A 19,729-nucleotide genomic window follows, 5' to 3' on the forward strand; every position below is an offset into this window, starting at 1 on the left:
CCACTTAGCAATTTAGCTAAACCTAAATAAAACCGTCACACGCGCCGAATACAACAAGTGCAGACCTTACCTTGAAATGCTTACTTACAAACCCTTAAAGAACAAGTCAATCAAATTCCTTTCCTCTCACAAAGATTGCATCATCCCCTTCATTATCTGGAGACTCATACCTCCCTTTAAGTTTAAGCATCAGCTGTCAGAGCAGCTCACAGGTCACTGCACCTGTACGTAGCCCATCTGTAAATAGCCTAGCCAATCTACCTCATCCCCATGCGGTTATTTATTTTACTCCTTTGCACCCCAGTATCTCTACTTGCACGTTTTTCACTCCAGTGTTTAATTGCTAAATTGTAATTATTTCACCACTATGGCCTATTTATTGCCTAACCTCGTTTGCGGGGGAGCAGGTAGCCAAGTGGTTAGAGCATTGGACTTGTAACTGAAAGGTTGCAAGATTGAATCCCCGAGCTGACAAGGTAAAAATCTGTTGTTCTGCCCCTGAACAAAGCAGGTAACCCACTATTCCTAGGTAGTCATTGAAAATAAGATTGTTCTGAACTGACTTGCCTAGTTAAAAAATATAGACTTTTTCTATTGTGTTATTGACTGTAGGTTTGTTTACTCCATGTGTAACTTTGTAGTTGTTTGTGTCACTGCTTTGCTTCATCTTGGCCAGGTGTAAATGAGAACTTGTTCTCAGCTAGTCCTACCTGGTTAAATAAAGGTGTTCTCAGCTAGTCCTACCTGGTTAAATAAAGGTGTTCTCAGCTAGTCCTACCTGGTTAAATAAAGGTGTTCTCAGCTAGTCCTACCTGGTTAAATAAAGGTGTTCTCAACTAGTCCTACCTGGTTAAATAAAGGTGTTCTCAACTAGTCCTACCTGGTTAAATAAAGGTGTTCTCAACTAGTCCTACCTGGTTAAATAAAGGTGTTCTCAACTAGTCCTACCTGGTTAAATAAAGGTGTTCTCAACTAGTCCTACCTGGTTAAATAAAGGTGTTCTCAACTAGTCCTACCTGGTTAAATAAAGGTGTTCTCAACTAGTCCTACCTGGTTAAATAAAGGTGTTCTCAACTAGTCCTACCTGGTTAAATAAAGGTGTTCTCAACTAGTCCTACCTGGTTAAATAAAGGTGTTCTCAACTAGTCCTACCTGGTTAAATAAAGGTGTTCTCAACTAGTCCTACCTGGTTAAATAAAGGTGTTTCTCAACTAGTCCTACCTGGTTAAATAAAGGTGTTCTCAACTAGTCCTACCTGGTTAAATAAAGGTGTTCTCAACTAGTCCTACCTGGTTAAATAAAGGTGTTCTCAACTAGTCCTACCTGGTTAAATAAAGGTGTTCTCAACTAGTCCTACCTGGTTAAATAAAGGTGTTCTCAACTAGTCCTACCTGGTTAAATAAAGGTGTTCTCAACTAGTCCTACCTGGTTAAATAAAGGTGTTCTCAACTAGTCCTACCTGGTTAAATAAAGGTGTTCTCAACTAGTCCTACCTGGTTAAATAAAACATGAACATACCATAAAATAGAGGAAGACGATTAAATGTTAAAAGCCTGAGTAGCTCGAGCGTCAGTGAGTATTAATACAGTGAGTATTAATACAGTGAGTATTACCACTCAGATCATTGGAAATGAGCGACAACCATGACCTCACAGCTTGTCAGCCGTTACCTTAGCGACAACCATGACCTCACAGCTTGTCAGCCGTTACCCTAGCGACAACCATGACCTCACAGCTTGTCAGCCGTTACCTTAGCGACAACCATGACCTCACAGCTTGTCAGCCGTTACCTTAGCGACAACCATGACCTCACAGCTCATCTATCATCCGTTACCGTAGCGACATGGAAGCCCTGTTCGTATGAACAACATCTCAATGCGTACACTCATGTAGACTACATTTGATTTACCTTGACTACACACAACAAACATTTCAGTAGCAGTGTTTGGTATGATTTTAATTCATTCTACACCAGGTATGTGGTTCTGTACACAAAATAGAGACATTATATGGAAAAAAAATCATGTTACAAAAACACCAGAAAGGAAAAAAATAAAAATTGTGTTCACTTGGTAGAAAACTACTTGACTAATACTCATCTGAGGAAACCCGCATTTAAAGCATGCGTTTCCCGCGGTTACAACAGTGATATAGGAGGAAGTGCCCATCATCCTTCAGATAAACGTGTTGTGTTCCTGTGAGTCTCAGAACTCCTTGAGAGTGTCCCCTCCCTGAGGGTTTTCCAGCCAGTGTGGGGGCCAGGTAGCTTTAACACTGGGTCTGTCCTTCACCATGTCGTAGTACGCTCCCAGTTTGGGGTAACGCTCCGTAGACAGCCTGGGGGAACACATCATTCATCCAGCCAGCTTTGCCTGTGGCAGGAACATATTGATCCATCCGTCATCCCATTGACACACGGTGAAACACTTACCCAAAGCGGAAGGCGTAGGCAATCACAGGGAAGACAATAACGTCAGCCAATGAGAAGGCTTTTCCTGACAGGTAAGAACCCACCTCCACCTGGAAACAAGTACGTTTATTAAGCCTCGTTCACACTGGCAGTTCGATAAGACTCAAAATCCTGATTTTAACATATTAAAAAAAATATATATTTAAAAATTATTTTACTTTTAAACTGAACAGCCAAAACACACATCAAAGCAGATATGTCAAAACACAAATCTGATTCCCGGCCATGGGACTCGGAATATCAAAGCCACTTGGAGACAAATACTGTTACTAGGCAGATGTTGTTGCTAGCTAGCTACTCGGTTGACAAGAACATGTGGTTTAACAAGTAGCTTGTTAAATTGTTTACGAACAAATAAGTGCTAGCCAGCCCACCCCCCCGTAGCCAACCGACACCCCCGTAGCCAGCCGACCCCCGCCATGATTCTGAACATTCAAAACAAACTGGGGAAACGTCCAGGACAGGCATCACCTTAAGCTTGTTACATAACTTCTAAATGACAGGAAACACAAGCAGCCTACGCCACCGTTCATACACACCCGTTGTTACCATGACAACTAGCGTAGCCGTGTAAAAAGCTAAATTGTCTGAACACGCACATCCGATTTGTGTCTCGTGAAGATTTCGGTTTGGACAGTCAGTATTCCGGAATGGATTTGGGGGGAAAACTAAAAAGATTCTCGCATTAAAGCTTTAGTCTACAAACAATCGATGAGGGTGTGTGTGCGCACGCACCTTCTGAAAGTATCCCTCCCACAGTTTGATTTCAGTGGCCAGGTTCTCCTTGTTCCTCTTGATAGCGGAGTCATGTCTCTCTCCCTCGGGGACACGGTAGTTGTAGTAGATGACGTTACCTGGGAGACAAACGTCAAAACAAAGTCATAATAGATATCATCATATGGCCCCTCAAGTTTCAAGAACCGTGAGGGGGGTTGACACGGCTACGCTAGTTGTCATGGTAACAACGGGTATGTCTGAACGGTGGGACGTGAGAGGCCTGTATGAGAGAATATTATAAGTGAATCACAGATGAAAGACATCGTTGTCCACTTCACATGTCCTTCAACATGTTGTCTAGTTCAACCCTCCACCTATTACCCTCCACGCTGAGCAGGTCATCAAGGCCTGTAAATCCCCCTTCCTCTGGGCCACCCTGGTCTACACTAAAGCACTACACAGGGACGCAGACGGCATGCGATTGGACAGATCACACAATGTCACCTGGGTTTGACGACTCTGTGGTAACACACATTGGAGGTTTATCTATTTTTAACTGTTGCTGACTGTGTAGCTTTAAGAAATGTTTAAAGAATTGTTGCGTCCACAAATGGAATCCCATTCCCTGTATAGTACACTACTTTAGACCAGGGCCCTATTCAGTACACTACTTTAGACCAGGGCCCCTATTCCGTACACTACTTTAGACCAGGGCTCTTTTAAAATAAGTGCATAGGGTGCCATTTGAGACAGAGGCCATGGCATCAGTCAGTAACACAGGGCCTGTTGGGGATATGGCTCAGTAACACAGGGCCTGTTGGGAATATGGCTCAGTAACACAGGGCCTGTTGGGAATATGGCTCAGTAAAACAGGGCCTGTTGGGAATATGGCTCAGTAACACAGGGCCTGTTGGGAATATGGCTCAGTAACACAGGGCCTGTTGGGAATATGGCTCAGTAACACAGGGCCTGTTGGGAATATGGCTCAGTAACACAGGGCCTGTTGGGAATATGGCTCAGTAACACAGGGCCTGTTGGGAATATGGCTCAGTAACACAGGGCCTGTTGGGAATATGGCTCAGTAACACAGGGCCTGTTGGGAATATGGCTCAGTAACACAGGGCCTGTTGGGAATATGGCTCAGTAACACAGGGCCTGTTGGGAATATGGCTCAGTAACACAGGGCCTGTTGGGAATATGGCTCAGTAACACAGGGCCTGTTGGGAATATGGCTCAGTAACACAGGGCCTGTTGGGAATATGGCTCAGTAACACAGGGCCTGTTGGGAATATGGCTCAGTAACACAGGGCCTGTTGGGAATATGGCTCAGTAACACAGGGCCTGTTGGGAATATGGCTCAGTAACACAGGGCCTGTTGGGAATATGGCTCAGTAACACAGGGCCTGTTGGGAATATGGCTCAGTAACACAGGGCCTGTTGGGAATATGGCTCAGTAACACAGGGCCTGTTGGGAATATGGCTCAGTAACACAGGGCCTGTTGGGAATATGGCTCAGTAACACAGGGCCTGTTGAGAATATGGCTCAGTAACACAGGGCCTGTTGGGAATATGGCTCAGTAACACAGGGCCTGTTGGGAATATGGCTCAGTAACACAGGGCCTGTTGGGGATATGGCTCAGTAACACAGGGCCTGTTGGGAATATGGCTCAGTAACACAGGGCCTGTTGGGAATATGGCTCAGTAACACAGGGCCTGTTGGGAATATGGCTCAGTCCAACATCAGTCAGTAACACAGGGCCTGTTGGGAATATGGCTCAGTAACACAGGGCCTGTTGGGAATATGGCTCAGTCCAACATCAGTCAGTAACACAGGGCCTGTTGGGAATATGGCTCAGTAACACAGGGCCTGTTGGGAATATGGCTCAGTCCAACATCAGTCAGTAACACAGGGCCTGTTGGGAATATGGCTCAGTCCAACATCAGTCAGTAACACAGGGCCTGTTGGGAATATGGCTCAGTCCAACATCAGTCAGTAACACGGGGCCTGTTGGGAATATGGCTCAGTAACACGGGGCCTGTTGGGAATATGGCTCAGTAACACAGGGCCTGTTGGGAATATGGCTCAGTCCAACATCAGTCAGTAACACAGGGCCTGTTGGGAATATGGCTCAGTCCAACATCAGTCAGTAACACAGGGCCTGTTGGGAATATGGCTCAGTAACACAGGGCCTGTTGGGAATATGGCTCAGTAACACAGGGCCTGTTGGGAATATGGCTCAGTAACACAGGGCCTGTTGGGAATATGGCTCAGCAACACAGGGCCTGTTGGGAATATGGCTCAGCAACACAGGGCCTGTTGGGAATATGGCTCAGCAACACAGGGCCTGTTGGGAATATGGCTCAGCAACACAGGGCCTGTTGGGAATATGGCTCAGTAACACAGGGCCTGTTGGGAATATGGCTCAGTAACACAGGGCCTGTTGGGAATATGGCTCAGTAACACAGGGCCTGTTGGGAATATGGCTCAGTAACACAGGGCCTGTTGGGAATATGGCTCAGTCCAACATCAGTCAGTAACACAGGGCCTGTTGGGAATATGGCTCAGTCCAACATCAGTCAGTAACACAGGGCCTGTTGGGGATATGGCTCAGTCCAACATCAGTCAGTAACACAGGGCCTGTTGGGAATATGGCTCAGTCCAACATCAGTCAGTAACACAGGGCCTGTTGGGAATATGGCTCAGTCCAACATCAGTCAGTAACACAGGGCCTGTTGGGGATATGGCTCAGTAACACAGGGCCTGTTGGGGATATGGCTCAGTAACACAGGGCCTGTTGGGGATATGGCTCAGTGCAACATCAGTCAGTAACACAGGGCCTGTTGGGAATATGGCTCAGTAACACAGGGCCTGTTGGGAATATGGCTCAGTGCAACATCAGTCAGTAACACAGGGCCTGTTGGGAATATGGCTCAGTGCAACAATGCTCGTTAGGACATCAGCCTTTTGAACTAGAGCTTTACTCTGGGGTGCCGAGCATCTGAATAACATCCAAGCAGCACATGACCATTGTTGCCCAGAGGGCATCATGACCCTGTTGTCAAGGAACAGTTGTGTGTGTGTGTGTCTTACTGAGTTTGTCACTGAGGTTGAGGACCTCAAACATGCGCTGGTACATCAGGGCCTGCTCTAGTTGGCCCTCAGGAATCAACTGGGGTCCCTGGGACCTGAACCGGCTCTGTCAGGGGAGAGAGCGACACAGAGAACAGTGAACTGGGGTCAACTCAGAATAACAGTCAACTCTTACTGTGCAGTGCATTAGCGACACCTAGTGGGGGCAATACCAGCTGAGCAGTACACTACATTTACTCTTCTAATTACATTGGCAACCAGTTTATAATATCAGTAAGTCACCTCTTTGAGGCTGGTGGTACATGGCCAGTATATCAAGGCTAAGGGCAGAATCCAGGCACTCTGTCCTTATTCAGGTCTAAGGAAAACAAAATACGTCTATCTAGTAGTAGCTAGCTGTGGACCTTTGGTCAAAAACAGGTGTATTACAGATGTCACTGTCTTGTAAGTGTGTACAATGCTGGGACTCAAATGTCAGTAGGTGTTGATTATTGTAGTCAGAGGGTTGGGGGGGGTCCTAACGTAGCCTGCTTTAAAGGGACATTTCTACTTCATCAGCACCACCAACATGTAGAGATGGCATGTGTCTATGTTGCAGGGATTTCTTTTGTTGAGGAATGTGTTTCCAATGACATCATTGACCAATTAGGTAACAATGCTTACTCATAATCGATTTAAATATATATATATATAACAGATGCCAACTGTTTTAGCGTCTATGGACGATAGTAGGGTCTGATCCTGGGAGTTCTGCCCCTGAATAAGGCAGGTAAACCCACTGTTCCCTGGTAGACCGTCATAAATAAGAATCTGTTCTTAACGACTTGACTAGTTAAATAAAGGCTATATTAAAATACGTTATTTTCATGGGTTACTTTCTGATTTTATTTAGTAAATATTCTTTAATATTTATTCAGTAAATATTGTTTGTTGAACTGCATTGTTGTTGAAGGGCTTTTAAGTAAGCGTTTCACCGTCAGGTTGTGTTCGGTGCATGTGACAAATACAATGTGATTTGATGTTAGCTCTTAAACATTAACACGATCTTTCAGATCTGTGAGAAATAATTCAGAAAACGAGAAGTTAAATTACTACACACCTTTATAAGGTTAGTTTCCCCACACGGTCTCCTTGTTACAGAAAGACAACTAGCTATCTAGCGCTCTGGACACCGGGGTGTAAGAGGTCATTGGGGATGAAGTAGAGTTCGTTAACACAGTTTATGGATCTGTGCAAAACCTCCAAGTAGCTTGTTTATTTCAAAGATTATTTCTCCTCGATGACATGAAAAAAAGGGGCATTACGGCATGTTTTAAAAACCGGGAAATAATTTATCCAAGCACAAGCAGTTTACAGCACAATGACGTCAATAAATATAGTTAAAACAAGTTGGACTGTAACGAAAATATTGCTCAGCTTTGTTGAAACAATGGAGAGAATTATACCAATCTTAAATCAGGCTAGTTTAGACCTAGCTCTGGCCCAGGGCGTTTGTCTATTAGTAAAACTAGTAAACGACCCAGATCTTACCTCCAGGTACATGCATGTCTCTATTAGTGAAACTAGTTAACGACCCAGATCTTACCTCCAGGTACATGCATGTCTCTATTAGTGAAACTAGTTAACGACCCAGATCTTACCTCCAGGTACATGCATGTCTCTATTAGTGAAACTAGTTAACGACCCAGATCTTACCTCCAGGTACATGCATGTCTCTATTAGTGAAACTAGTTAACGACCCAGATCTTACCTCCAGGTACATGCATGCTGCAAATGACTCGTTGAGTATGTTGTCTCCGTGTTTGAAAGCAGGGAGCTGGAAGGGAGAGAAGAAACGCTGAGGTGAGCATGACAATGCACTTCTGCATAGTCGTTATGCAATAGTTGTGTGTGTGTGGTCCAAACGTCTACACAACGGACTAGAGTACGCATACAAACACAAAACTTTACCACATTATAGAGACTGCAGAGGAAATGGGAAACTGCAGCACAGCAAACTACAACAAATCAATGTAGGAGTTCTGTGTAGGGACTTGCCAAGTGGCAAAACGATAGTATACGTGTGTGCCGTTGTAGGTTACTCTTTTAAAAATGTCTAATAATAAAAGCCAAACACTACCTGTCCTCTGGGATTGATGTCCAGGACTTCTTTAGACTTGTGCTCTGCTTTCTCGAAGGACAGAAGTTTCTGATTGTATCCCTGCAGTTGCTTTTCCTCCAGAGCGATCATGACACGCCAGCACGGAGGAGAGCCGGAGCCCCAGAGAAGTGTCATGTCCTTGGCCATGATTGGAGACTCGACCGCAAAATGTGCAAAAGTAGAAATCGTTTTGTATGAGTGGCGAAAGAACACGGCTGGTGAATGACCGTTGTTCTGCAGTTATATAACGATTTGTTAGTATCGACTGGATTGGTTCAATATGAACACGCCTATCTTTTGTAGCGTGCGCAGAATCAACACCGGAAGTCACTCAGGATTCGAATCTATTTTTCTTTTATCCACGGCGCCATCTGAAGAAAAATAGATTCGCAGCCAAATTTGCTTTAGATTATGTATCTATCCCCTCTGTTTAACCAGCAACAACCCTAACTCAACCTCTTCTTGCATAAAAATAAAATGCTGATCTCGTCCTTGTAATGAAAAAAGCAATACAGCAATGATACATCGAATATCACTGTGTATCTATCAGCTTAACAAAGCCTTTCCGTTACCTTCAATGTGCGAGTCATGACAGTCCGGTTCTACCGGTCTTCTTATCAACAAATGAATTACGCATAGTCATGTAGGCTACAGCACAAAGGAAGTCATATCAAATTATATTTGTCACATGCGCCGAGTACAACAGGTGTAGACGTTACCGTGAAATGCTTAGTTACAGTACGAGCTCTTTCCAAACAATGCAGAGTTAAAAAGGGAAGAATCAGCTAAATAGAAAAAAGGAAATAGTACACATTAGCATCGAATAGCCCCCCGTAATATGCAACTTTTCAGGGAAGTTAGGAACCAATATACACAGGCAGTTAGGAAAGCAACGACTAGCTTTTTCAAGCAGAATTTCAAATCCTGCAACACAAAGTCCAAAATGTTCTGGGACACTAAAGTCCATGGAGAATAAGAGCACCTCCTTCTGGGACACTGTAAAGTCCATGGAGAATAAGAGCACCTCCTTCTGGGACACTGTAAAGTCCATGGAGAATAAGAGCACCTCCTTCTGGGACACTAAAGTCCATGGAGAATAAAGAACACCTCCTTCTGGAACACTAACGCTCCTCAGCCACGCTCAAGGTCCTAAACGATATCATAACCTCCATCAATAAGAGACAATACTGTGCAGCTGTATTCATCGACCTGGCCAAGGCTTTCGACTCTGTCAATCAAACCACATTCTTTTGGCCGCCTTTCGTTCCAGTTCTCTGCTGCCTGTGACTGGAACGAATTGCAAAAATCGCTGAAGTTGGAGACTTTTATCTCCCTCACCAACTTCAAACATCTGCTATCTGAGCAGCTAACCGATCGCTGCAGCTGTACATAGTCTATCGGCAAATAGCCCACCCATTTTTACCTACCTCATCGCCATACTGTTTTTATTTATTTACTTTTCTGCTCTTTTGCACACCAATATCTCTACCTGTACATGACCATCTGATCATTTATCACTCGTGTTAATCTGCAAAATTGTAATTATTCGCCTACCTCCTCATGCCTTTTGCACACAATGTATATAGACTCCCCTTTTTTTTCTTCCTATTGTGTTATTGACTTGTTACTTGTTTACTCCATGTGTAACTCTGTGTTGTCTGCTCACACTGCTATGCTTTATCTTGGCCAGGTCGCAGTTGCAAATGAGAACTTGTTCTCAACTAGCCTACCTGGTTAAATAAAGGTGAAATAAAATAAAATAAATAAAAGACTCAACAGCCTTGGTTTCTCAAATGACTGCCTCGCCTGGTTCACCAACTACTTCTCTGATAGAGTTCAGTGTGTCAAATTGGGGGCCTGTTGTCCGGGCCTCTGGCAGTCTCTATGGGGGTGCCACAGGGTTTAATTCTCAGGCCGACTCTCTTCTCTGTATACATCAATGATGTCACTCTTGCCACTGGTGATTCTCTGATCCACCTTTACGCAGACGACACCATTCTGTATTCCTCTGGCCTTTCTTTGGACACTCTATTAACTAACCTCCAGATGAGCTTCAATGCCACACAACTCTCCTTCTGTGGCCTCCAACTGCTCTTCAATGCAAGTAAAACTAAACGCATGCTCTTCAACCGATCGCTGTCTGCCCGTCCAGCATCACTACTCTGGACGGTTCTGACTTAGAATATGTGGACAACTACAAATACCTAGGTGTTTAGACTGTAAACTCTCCTTCCAGACTCGCATTAAGCATCTCCAATCCAAAATTAAATCTAGAATCAGCTTCCTATTTCGCAACAAAGCATCCGTCACTCATGCTGCCAAACATACCCTTGTAAAACTGACTATCCTACCGATCCTTGACTTCGGCGATGTCATTTACAAAATAGCCTCCAACACTCTTCTCAGCATATTGGATGCAGTCTATCACAGTGACATCCGTTTTGTCACCAAAGCCCCATATACTACCCACCACTGCGACCTGTATGCTCTCGTTGGCTGGCCCTCGCTTCATATTCTTCGCCAAACCCACTGGCTCCAGGTCATCTATAAGTCTTTGCTAGGTAAAGCCCCGCCTTATCTCAGCTTACTGGTCACCATAGCAGCACCCACCTGTAGCACGCGATTCAGCAGGTATATCTCTCTGGTCGCCCCCAAAGCCAACTCCTCCTTTGGCCGCCTTTCCTTCCAGTTCTCTGCTGCCAATGACTGGAACGAATTGTAAAAATCACTGAAGCTGGAGACTCATATCTCCCTCACTAGCTTTAAGCACCAGCTGTATGAGCAGCTCACAGATCACTGCACCTGTACATAGCCCATCTATAATTTAGCCCAAACAACTACCTCATCCCCATATTGTTATTTATTGTTGTTTTGTTTGCTCCTTTGCACCCCAGTATCTCTACTTTGCACATTCATCTTCTGCACATCTACCATTTCCATGTTTAATTGCTATATTGTAATTCATTCGCCACCATGGCCTATTTATTGCCTTACCTCCCTTATCCTACCTCATTTACACACGTTGTATATAGACTTATTTTTCTATTGTGTTATTGACTGTATGTTTGTTTTACTCCATGTGTAACTCTGTGTTGTTGTTTGTGTCACACTGCTTTGCTTTATCTTGGCCAGGTCGCAATTGTAAATGAGAACTTGTTCTCAACTAGCCCTACCTGGTTTAAATAAAGGTGTTCTCAACTAGTCCTACCTGGTTTAAATAAAGGTGTTCTCAACTAGTCCTACCTGGTTAAATAAAGGTGTTCTCAACTAGCCTACCTGGTTAAATAAAGGTGTTCTCAACTAGCCTACCTGGTTAAATAAAGGTGTTCTCAACTAGTCCTACCTGGTTAAATAAAGGTGTTCTCAACTAGCCTACCTGGTTAAATAAAGGTGTTCTCAACTGGCCTACCTGGTTAAATAAAGGTGTTCTCAACTGGCCTACCTGGTTAAATAAAGGTGTTCTCAACTGGCCTACCTGGTTAAATAAAACATGAACATACCATAAAATAGAGGAAGACGATTAAATGTTAAAAGCCTGAGTAGGTGAAATAAAAATGAATACATAATCAGGATAGATAATAAACAGAGTAGCAGCATGTGAAATGTTGAAGTGTGTCCACGTGTGTTTTTCTGCGTGCGTGTTTTGTGTGTGTGTGTAGGTGTGTGTGTGTGTGTAGGTAGGTGTGTGTGTAGGTAGGTGTAGGTGTGTGTGTGTAGGTGTGTGTGTGTATATAGGTGTGTGTAGGTGTGTGTGTGTGTAGGTAGGTGTGTGTGTGTAGTTGTGGGTGTGTGTAGATGTGTGTGTGTGTGTGTGTGTGTGTGTGTGTAGATGTGTGGGTGTTTGTAGATGTGTGTGTGCAGGTGTGTGTGTGTAGATGTGTGTGCGTAGGTGTGTGTTTGTGTGTGTAGGTAGGTGTGTGTGTATAGGTGTGTGTAGGTGTGTGTATAGGTGTGTGTGTGTGTGTGTGTGTGTATAGGTGTGTGTATAGGTGTGTGTAGGTGTGTGTGTATAGGTGTGTGTGTGTGTATAGGTGTGTGTAGGTGTGTGTGTGTATAGGTGTGTGTGTAGGTGTGTGTGTAGGTGTGTGTGTGTATAGGTGTGTGTGTAGGTAGGTGTGTGTGTGTAGTTGTGGGTGTGTATAGGTGTGTGTGTGTGTGTAGAGTCAGTGCAAAAAAAAGAGGGTCAATGCAAATAGTCCAAGTTGCCATTTGATTATATACTGATTATATACTGTATTCTATGCTGATTCTATACTGTATTCTATACTGTATTCTATACTGATTATATACTGTATTCTATACTGATTATATACTGATTATATCCTGTATTCTATACTGTATTCTATACTGATTATATACTGTATTCTATACTGATTATATACTGATTATATCCTGTATTCTATACTGATTATATACTGATTATATCCTGTATTCTATACTGATTATATACTGTATTCTATACTGTATTCTATACTGATTATATACTGTATTCTATACTGATTATATACTGATTATATACTGTATTCTATACTGATTATATCCTGTATTCTATACTGATTATATACTGATTATATACTGATTATATCCTGTATTCTATACTAATTATATACTGATTCTATACTGATTATATCCTGTATTCTATACTGATTATATACTGATTATATACTGTATTCTATACTGATTATATACTGTATTCTATGCTGATTATATACTGATTATATCCTGTATTCTATACTGATTATATACTGTATTCTATACTGATTATATACTGATTATATACTGTATTCTATACTGATTATATACTGATTATATACTGATTATATACCGTATTCTATGCTGATTATATACTGTATTATATACTGATTATATACTGTATTCTATACTGATTATATACTGATTATATACTGCTATTCTATACTGATTATATACTGATTATATACTGATTATATACTGTATTCTATACTGATTATATACTGTATTCTATACTGATTATATCCTGTATTCTATACTGATTATATACTGATTATATACTGTATTATATACTGATTATATCCTGTATTCTATACTGATTATATACTGATTATATACTGTATTCTATACTGATTATATAGTGATTATATACTGTATTCTATACTGATTATATAGTGATTATATACTGTATTCTATACTGATTATATAGTGATTATATACTGTATTCTATACTGATTATATACTGTATTCTATACTGATCATATACTGATTATATACTGTATTCTATACTGATTATATACTGTATTCTATACGGTATTCTATTCTGAATTTTATACTGATTCTATACTGTATTCTATACTGATTCTATACTGTATTCTATACTGATTCTATACTGTATTCTATACTGATTCTATACTGATTATATACTGTATTCTATACTGATTATGTACAGTATTCTATACTGATTATATACTGTATTCTACACTGATTATATACTGTAATCTATACTGATTATATACTGTATTCTATACTGATTCTATACTGATTCTATACTGTATTCTACACTGATTATATACTGTAATCTATACTGATTATATACTGTATTCTATTCTACTGTATCTTAGTCTGTTCCGCTCTGACATCGCTCAGCAATATATGTATATAGTTCTATTTCATTCCTACTTAGATTTGTGTGTACTGGCTATATGTTGTGTAATTTGTTAGATATTACTGCACTGTAGGAGCTAGAAGCACACACACCAGGTAGCCTAGTGGTTAGAGCGTAGTGTCGGCAGGTAGCCTAGCGGTTAGAGCGTAGTGTCGGCAGGTAGCCTAGCGGTTAGAGCGTAGGGGCGGCAGGTAGCCTAGCGGTTAGAGCGTGGTGTCGGCAGGTAGCCTAGCGGTTAGAGCGTAGTGTCGGCAGGTAGCCTAGCGGTTAGAGCGTAGGGGCGGCAGGTAGCCTAGTGGTTAGAGCGTAGTGTCGGCAGGTAGCCTAGCGGTTAGAGCGTTGGGCCAGTAACTGAAAGACCGCTAGTTCAAATCCTTGAGTCCACCAGGGGAAAGCATCTGCCGACTTGCCCCCTGAGCAAGGCACTTAACCCTAATTGCTCCGGGGTCACCGTTGATAATGGCTGACCCTGGCCGTGACCCCGTTCTCCGAGGGTGTCTCAGGGGGAGTTGAGAATATGCCACAAAACTAAAGCACCCTCATAATTATCACACAGACATTTTACTGAACAATGTTGTTTTATTACAGGGTGTGTTTACATAGCATTTCAGGTGAAAGGAGTAACAAATATTAAATCCAACAGGTTTTAGTGTCCCGTTCACCGTTTGACATTAACTAGAATATTCTCACATATCCACATATCAAAGTCCATTTTAAGTAACAGCCACAGAACCAATCACAAATTATAACTGACAGAATAGCCCTTCTCTTTGTCTCTCAGGCTATAAAAACACTGTTCCGCAGATTTGAATCAAATATAATAGAAACATAAAAAACACACTAAAACATAAAATGAGTCCAACGCAGATGGCATTAACATCTATACAGATTGCTTTACATTTCAACCTATTTTATTTTTATTTTGTTCTTATAATTTATAAACAGTTTTTCATGGACGTGTGTGATATTCCATTCTAATTTTCTTTTTTAATTTTAATTCTAATTTTCTTCTATTCGAGAACAACGTCACGTCTAAGAGAAATAAGGTGCCGCGTTACAGACCGACTTGCAGATTAGTTCAGTTTTCACACAGGAACGAGAAACTACTCCTTCCTAAAAACCAAAAGGAAGTTATATGGTACCCATCCTTTCGAGCAATCTGGCATTGTTTTTTTATTTATTTTACCTTCGTTTAACTAGCCAGGAACAAATTCTTATTTGCAATGACGGCCTAGGAACGGTGGGTTAACTGCCTGTTCAGGAGCAGAATGACAGCTTGGAGATTTGAACTTGCAACCTTCCGGTTACTAGTCCAACATCTAACCACTAGGCTACCCTGCCGCCCTGGAGACCTGAAGCTCCCAGAATGTAGCTCTGACAGGGTAACAGGGTTGGTTGGTTCTCTATCCAATTAATCACATATCATACCCTTACTGCTGTGTAGTACTTAAGTAAAAAATACTTTAAAGTACTTTTTGGAGGGGAGGTATCTGTACTTTACTAATTTTGACAACTTTTACTATATTCACTTTTCACCCAAAAGTAGTCGTTACATTTTGAATGTTTAGCAGGACAGGAATGTTCCAATTCACACACTTATCAAGAGAACATCCCTGGTCATCCCTACTGCCTCTTATCTGGAGGACTCACTAAACAGAGAACATCCCTGGTCCTCCCTACTGCCTCTGATCTGGAGGACTCACTAAACAGAGAACATCCCTGGTCATCCCTACTGCCTCTGATCTGGAGGACTCACTAAACAGAGAACATCCCTGGTCATCCCTACTGCCTCTGATCTGGAGGACTCACTAAACAGAGAACATCCCTGGTCATCCCTACTGCCTCTGATATGGAGGACTCACTAAACAGAGAACATCCCTGGTCATCCCTACTGCCTCTGATCTGGTGGACTCACTAAACAGAGAACATCCCTGGTCATCCCTACTGCCTCTGATCTGGAGGACTCACTAAACAGAGAACATCCCGGGTCATCCCTACTGCCTCTGATCTGGAGGACTCACTAAACAGAGAACATCCCTGGTCATCCCTACTGCCTCTGATCTGGAGGACTCACTAAACAGAGAACATCCCTGGTCATCCCTACTGCCTCTGATCTGGAGGACTCACTAAACAGAGAACATCCCTGGTCATCCCTACTGCCTCTGATCTGGAGGACTCACTAAATAGAGAACATCCCTGGTCATCCCTACTGCCTCTGATCTGGAGGACTCACTAAACAGAGAACATCCCTGGTCATCTCTACTGTCTCTGATCTGGAGGACTCACTAAACAGAGAACATCCCTGGTCATCACTACTGCCTCTGATCTGGTGAACTCACTAAACAGAGAACATCCCTGGTCATCTCTACTGCCTCTGATCTGGAGGACTCACTAAACAGAGAACATCCCTGGTCATCCCTACTGCCTCTGATCTGGAGGACTCACTAAACAGAGAACATCCCTGGTCATCCCTACTGCCTCTGATCTGGAGGACTCACTAAACAGAGAACATCCCTGGTCATCCCTACTGCCTCTGATCTGGAGGACTCACTAAACAGAGAACATCCCTGGTCATCCCTACTGCCTCTGATCTGGAGGACTCACTAAACAGAGAACATCCCTGGTCGTCCCGACTGTCTCTGATCTGGACTCACTAAACAGAGAACATCCCTGGTCATCCCTACTACCTCTGATCTGGAGGACTCACTAAACAGAGAACATGCCTGGTCATCCCTACTGCCTCTGATCTGGAGGACTCACTAAACAGAGAACATCCCTGGTCATCCCTACTGCCTCTGATCTGGAGGACTCACTAAACAGAGAACATGCCTGGTCATCCCTACTGCCTCTGATCTGGAGGACTCACTAAACAGAGAACATCCCTGGTCATCTCTACTGTCTCTGATCTTGCAGATTCACTCAACACAAATGCTTTGTTTGTTATTTATGTCTTGAGTGTTGGAGTGTGACCCTGGTTATCTGTAAATAAAAAATAAAAATAATTAAATTGTTCCGTCTGGTTTGCTTAATTAATATAAGGAATTTGAAATGATTTTTTACTTTTGATACTTAAGTATATTTAAAACCCAAATACTTTTAGACTTTTAGTCAAGTAGTATTTACTGGGTGGCTTTTAGTCAAGTAGTATTTTACTGGCTGACTTTTAGTAAAGTAGTATTTTACTGGCTGACTTTTAGTCAAGTAGTATTTTACTGGGTGGCTTTTAGTCAAGTAGTATTTACTGGGTGGCTTTTAGTCAAGTAGTATTTTACTGGCTGACTTTTAGTCAAGTAGTATATACTGGGTGACTTTTACTCAAGTAGTATTTTACTGGGTGACTTTTAGTCAAGTAGTATTTTACTGGCTGACTTTTAGTCAAGTAGTATTTACTGGCTGACTTTTACTCAAGTAGTATTTTACTGGGTGACTTTTACTTCAGACATTTTCTAATAAGGTATCTTTACTCTTACTGACAGTATGATAATTAGGTACTTTTCCCACTTCTGTATAGCCTCAGGTTGTTGTGGTAAAGTGTTTGGGTATTTGGGTGGGGGGGGTTGGGGTATAATAAGAGTAGGGGTGTTAACCCTGGTGTCCTGGCTAAATTCCTCATAACATCGTGGCCACCTAATAATCCCCAGCTTGCAATTGGCTCATTCCTCTTCCTTGTAACTTTTTTATTTTTTACCTTTATTTAACTAGGCAAGTACAATTCTTATTTTCAATGACAGCCTAGGAACAGTGGGTTAACTGCCTTGTTCAGGGGGCAGAACGACAGATTTTGTACCTTGTCAGCTCGGGGATTTGAACTTTCGGTTACTAGTCCAATGCTCTAACCACTAGGCTACCCTGCTGCCCCAGGCAGTGTATGTAATTATTGAATCGTGATGAACAGTCTTTAGAATTCCTGCTCCAATGTTGTTGTCAAAGGTCATGACCCCATTCTTTACTGTGAGAGGAAATGAGTGAAACTTGATTCTGTCTTTAAACCCTGCTTGAATAAAAAGTTACAGGCCTACTGTAGGTAGGTAGAAACGCAGCAAGTTATAGTCCTACTGTAGGTAGGTAGAAACGCAGCAAGTTATAGTCCTACTGTAGGTAGGTAGAAACGCAGCAAGTTATAGTCCTACTGTAGGTAGGTAGAAACGCAGCAAGTTATAGTCCTACTGTAGGTAGGTAGAAACGCAGCAAGTTATAGTCCTACTGTAGGTAGGTAGCAAGTTATAGTCCTACTGTAGGTAGGTAGAAACGCAGCAAGTTATAGTCCTACTGTAGGTAGGTAGAAACGCAGCAAGTTATAGTCCTACTGTAGGTAGGTAGACAACTATTCTCCCTTTGTTTGTTTCATATATATAGGCTGTAACTGTTAAATAAACTACAAATATAAATTATAATCATCCTATCAAAGTGATGAATCTGGTTTCCAATCTGTTTCCAAGCCATGAGGCATATTGAAGAAGTCACATTTTGAGATTCGTTCTCATTTAAACCACCTTCCTCTTTTTCCACAAAATACATTTCACTTTGCCTTTTCTCTATTATCTCTATTTTTTTCTCCTTCATTCCTTGAAGGGCTTCAACAAAGACGCCATTATCAACCACAGACACATGAAGCTAACGTGTGATTCAGCTCCGGTACAACAGAAGCTACTGACAAGGCCACCGATTGGCTGACTGCTCAGGAAGGGGGTGAAGGCAGAAGCGTGACATGGAGTCACGAAGGCGTTTCCATGGTGCGTTTCCATGGCGCTTCATGGGGGCGTCAGCGAATCCATGGAGTTAGACCGCTTTTTAGAGTCCGCCTCACCACACACACACACACACACACACACACACACACACACACACGAGAGAGAGAAAGGCATCATGAGTATTCACTGGTCTGCTCTTTAAAGTCAGTAGTTTTCTCATGTATTCTCATGTATTCTCATGACTAAACCTGATTTCTGGGTTTTAAACCTGGAAAGTTACAGAGTGAACATGCTTTTGTTTCCGCCCAGCACTACACCCTTTTCCAAAACCCAACCCTTGATTAGATTAACCCAATGCGTTAGAGCTGGGCTGGCGTAAAAGTGGTTCCTGGTGTGACCAAATGTGATTGGCTGTGAGTGAGTGAAGACCTACGTGATTGGCTGTAGGCTCGTGACCTCCTCCTCTCCCGGGGCACTGCCCTCTGACTTGTGCCCTGAGTGGCTGACCTCACGATGTGATCCGTGATCTCATCAGCCTCATCTGACCTCTGACCTCGGAGACTCCACCGCTGCGGGGATGTTCATGCCTGTTGTACCTGTTGACCTGATGGAGAGACATTTAACCGAAAGAGAAAGAGGAGTAACTGAAATAATCACATTTTATTAGTCACCTGCGCCAACAGGTGTAGACCAACAATGCAGTTAAACAATATATATGAATAAGACACTCTAACACACACACACACACACACACACACACACACACACACACACACACACACACACACACACACACACACACACACACACACACACACACACACAAAGACAGACTGTGAGGGAATAAAAGGTTAGTTTTTAAGTGACGGCTCATTAATAAGATCAAATTCCTATCATAATCTACATATCATATTATTATAAACGAGACATTAAAACACATTTATTCACTTACACTGACTGCGCAGACAAAGATGAGAGAGGC

At 42.5% G+C, this 19,729-nt stretch overlaps 1 protein-coding gene and 1 long non-coding RNA gene across 2 annotated transcripts in view; both read right to left on the reverse strand.

The window, feature by feature from the left end:
* Positions 1-1,939: 1,939 nt before the first annotated feature.
* Positions 1,940-8,672, reverse strand: gstr (glutathione S-transferase rho). Its single transcript, XM_029655662.2, has 6 exons — positions 8,398-8,672; positions 8,029-8,094; positions 6,279-6,384; positions 3,206-3,324; positions 2,432-2,520; positions 1,940-2,337 (listed from the first exon to the last, which is right to left on the reverse strand). The coding sequence occupies exons 1-6, from the start codon at positions 8,563-8,565 to the stop codon at positions 2,205-2,207; spliced, it is 681 nt and encodes a 226-aa protein (XP_029511522.1). The 5' UTR covers positions 8,566-8,672; the 3' UTR covers positions 1,940-2,204.
* Positions 8,673-18,742: 10,070 nt separating this feature from the next.
* Positions 18,743-19,729, reverse strand: part of LOC135572405 (uncharacterized) — a 9,337-nt gene continuing 8,350 nt past the window's right edge. Inside the window, exon 5 of the long non-coding RNA XR_010464256.1 lies at positions 18,743-19,351. This is a non-coding gene — a long non-coding RNA (uncharacterized LOC135572405). The remainder of the gene's footprint in view (positions 19,352-19,729) is intronic.

This window comes from Oncorhynchus nerka, linkage group LG7 (genome assembly GCF_034236695.1).
Source record: "Oncorhynchus nerka isolate Pitt River linkage group LG7, Oner_Uvic_2.0, whole genome shotgun sequence".
In the NCBI taxonomy this organism is placed as follows: domain Eukaryota; kingdom Metazoa; phylum Chordata; class Actinopteri; order Salmoniformes; family Salmonidae; genus Oncorhynchus; species Oncorhynchus nerka.

Coding starts and splice junctions, on each gene's coding strand:
- gstr (XM_029655662.2), bottom strand. CDS start 8,565: ATGGCCAAGGACATGACACTTCTCTGGGGCTCCGGCTCTCCTCCGTGC. Junction 6,385..8,028: donor CAGCATGCATGTACCTGGAG/GTAAGATCTGGG, acceptor CTCCCCTGACAG/AGCCGGTTCAGGTCCCAGGG. Junction 2,521..3,205: donor GGGAGGGATACTTTCAGAAG/GTGCGTGCGCAC, acceptor ACTTGTTTCCAG/GTGGAGGTGGGTTCTTACCT.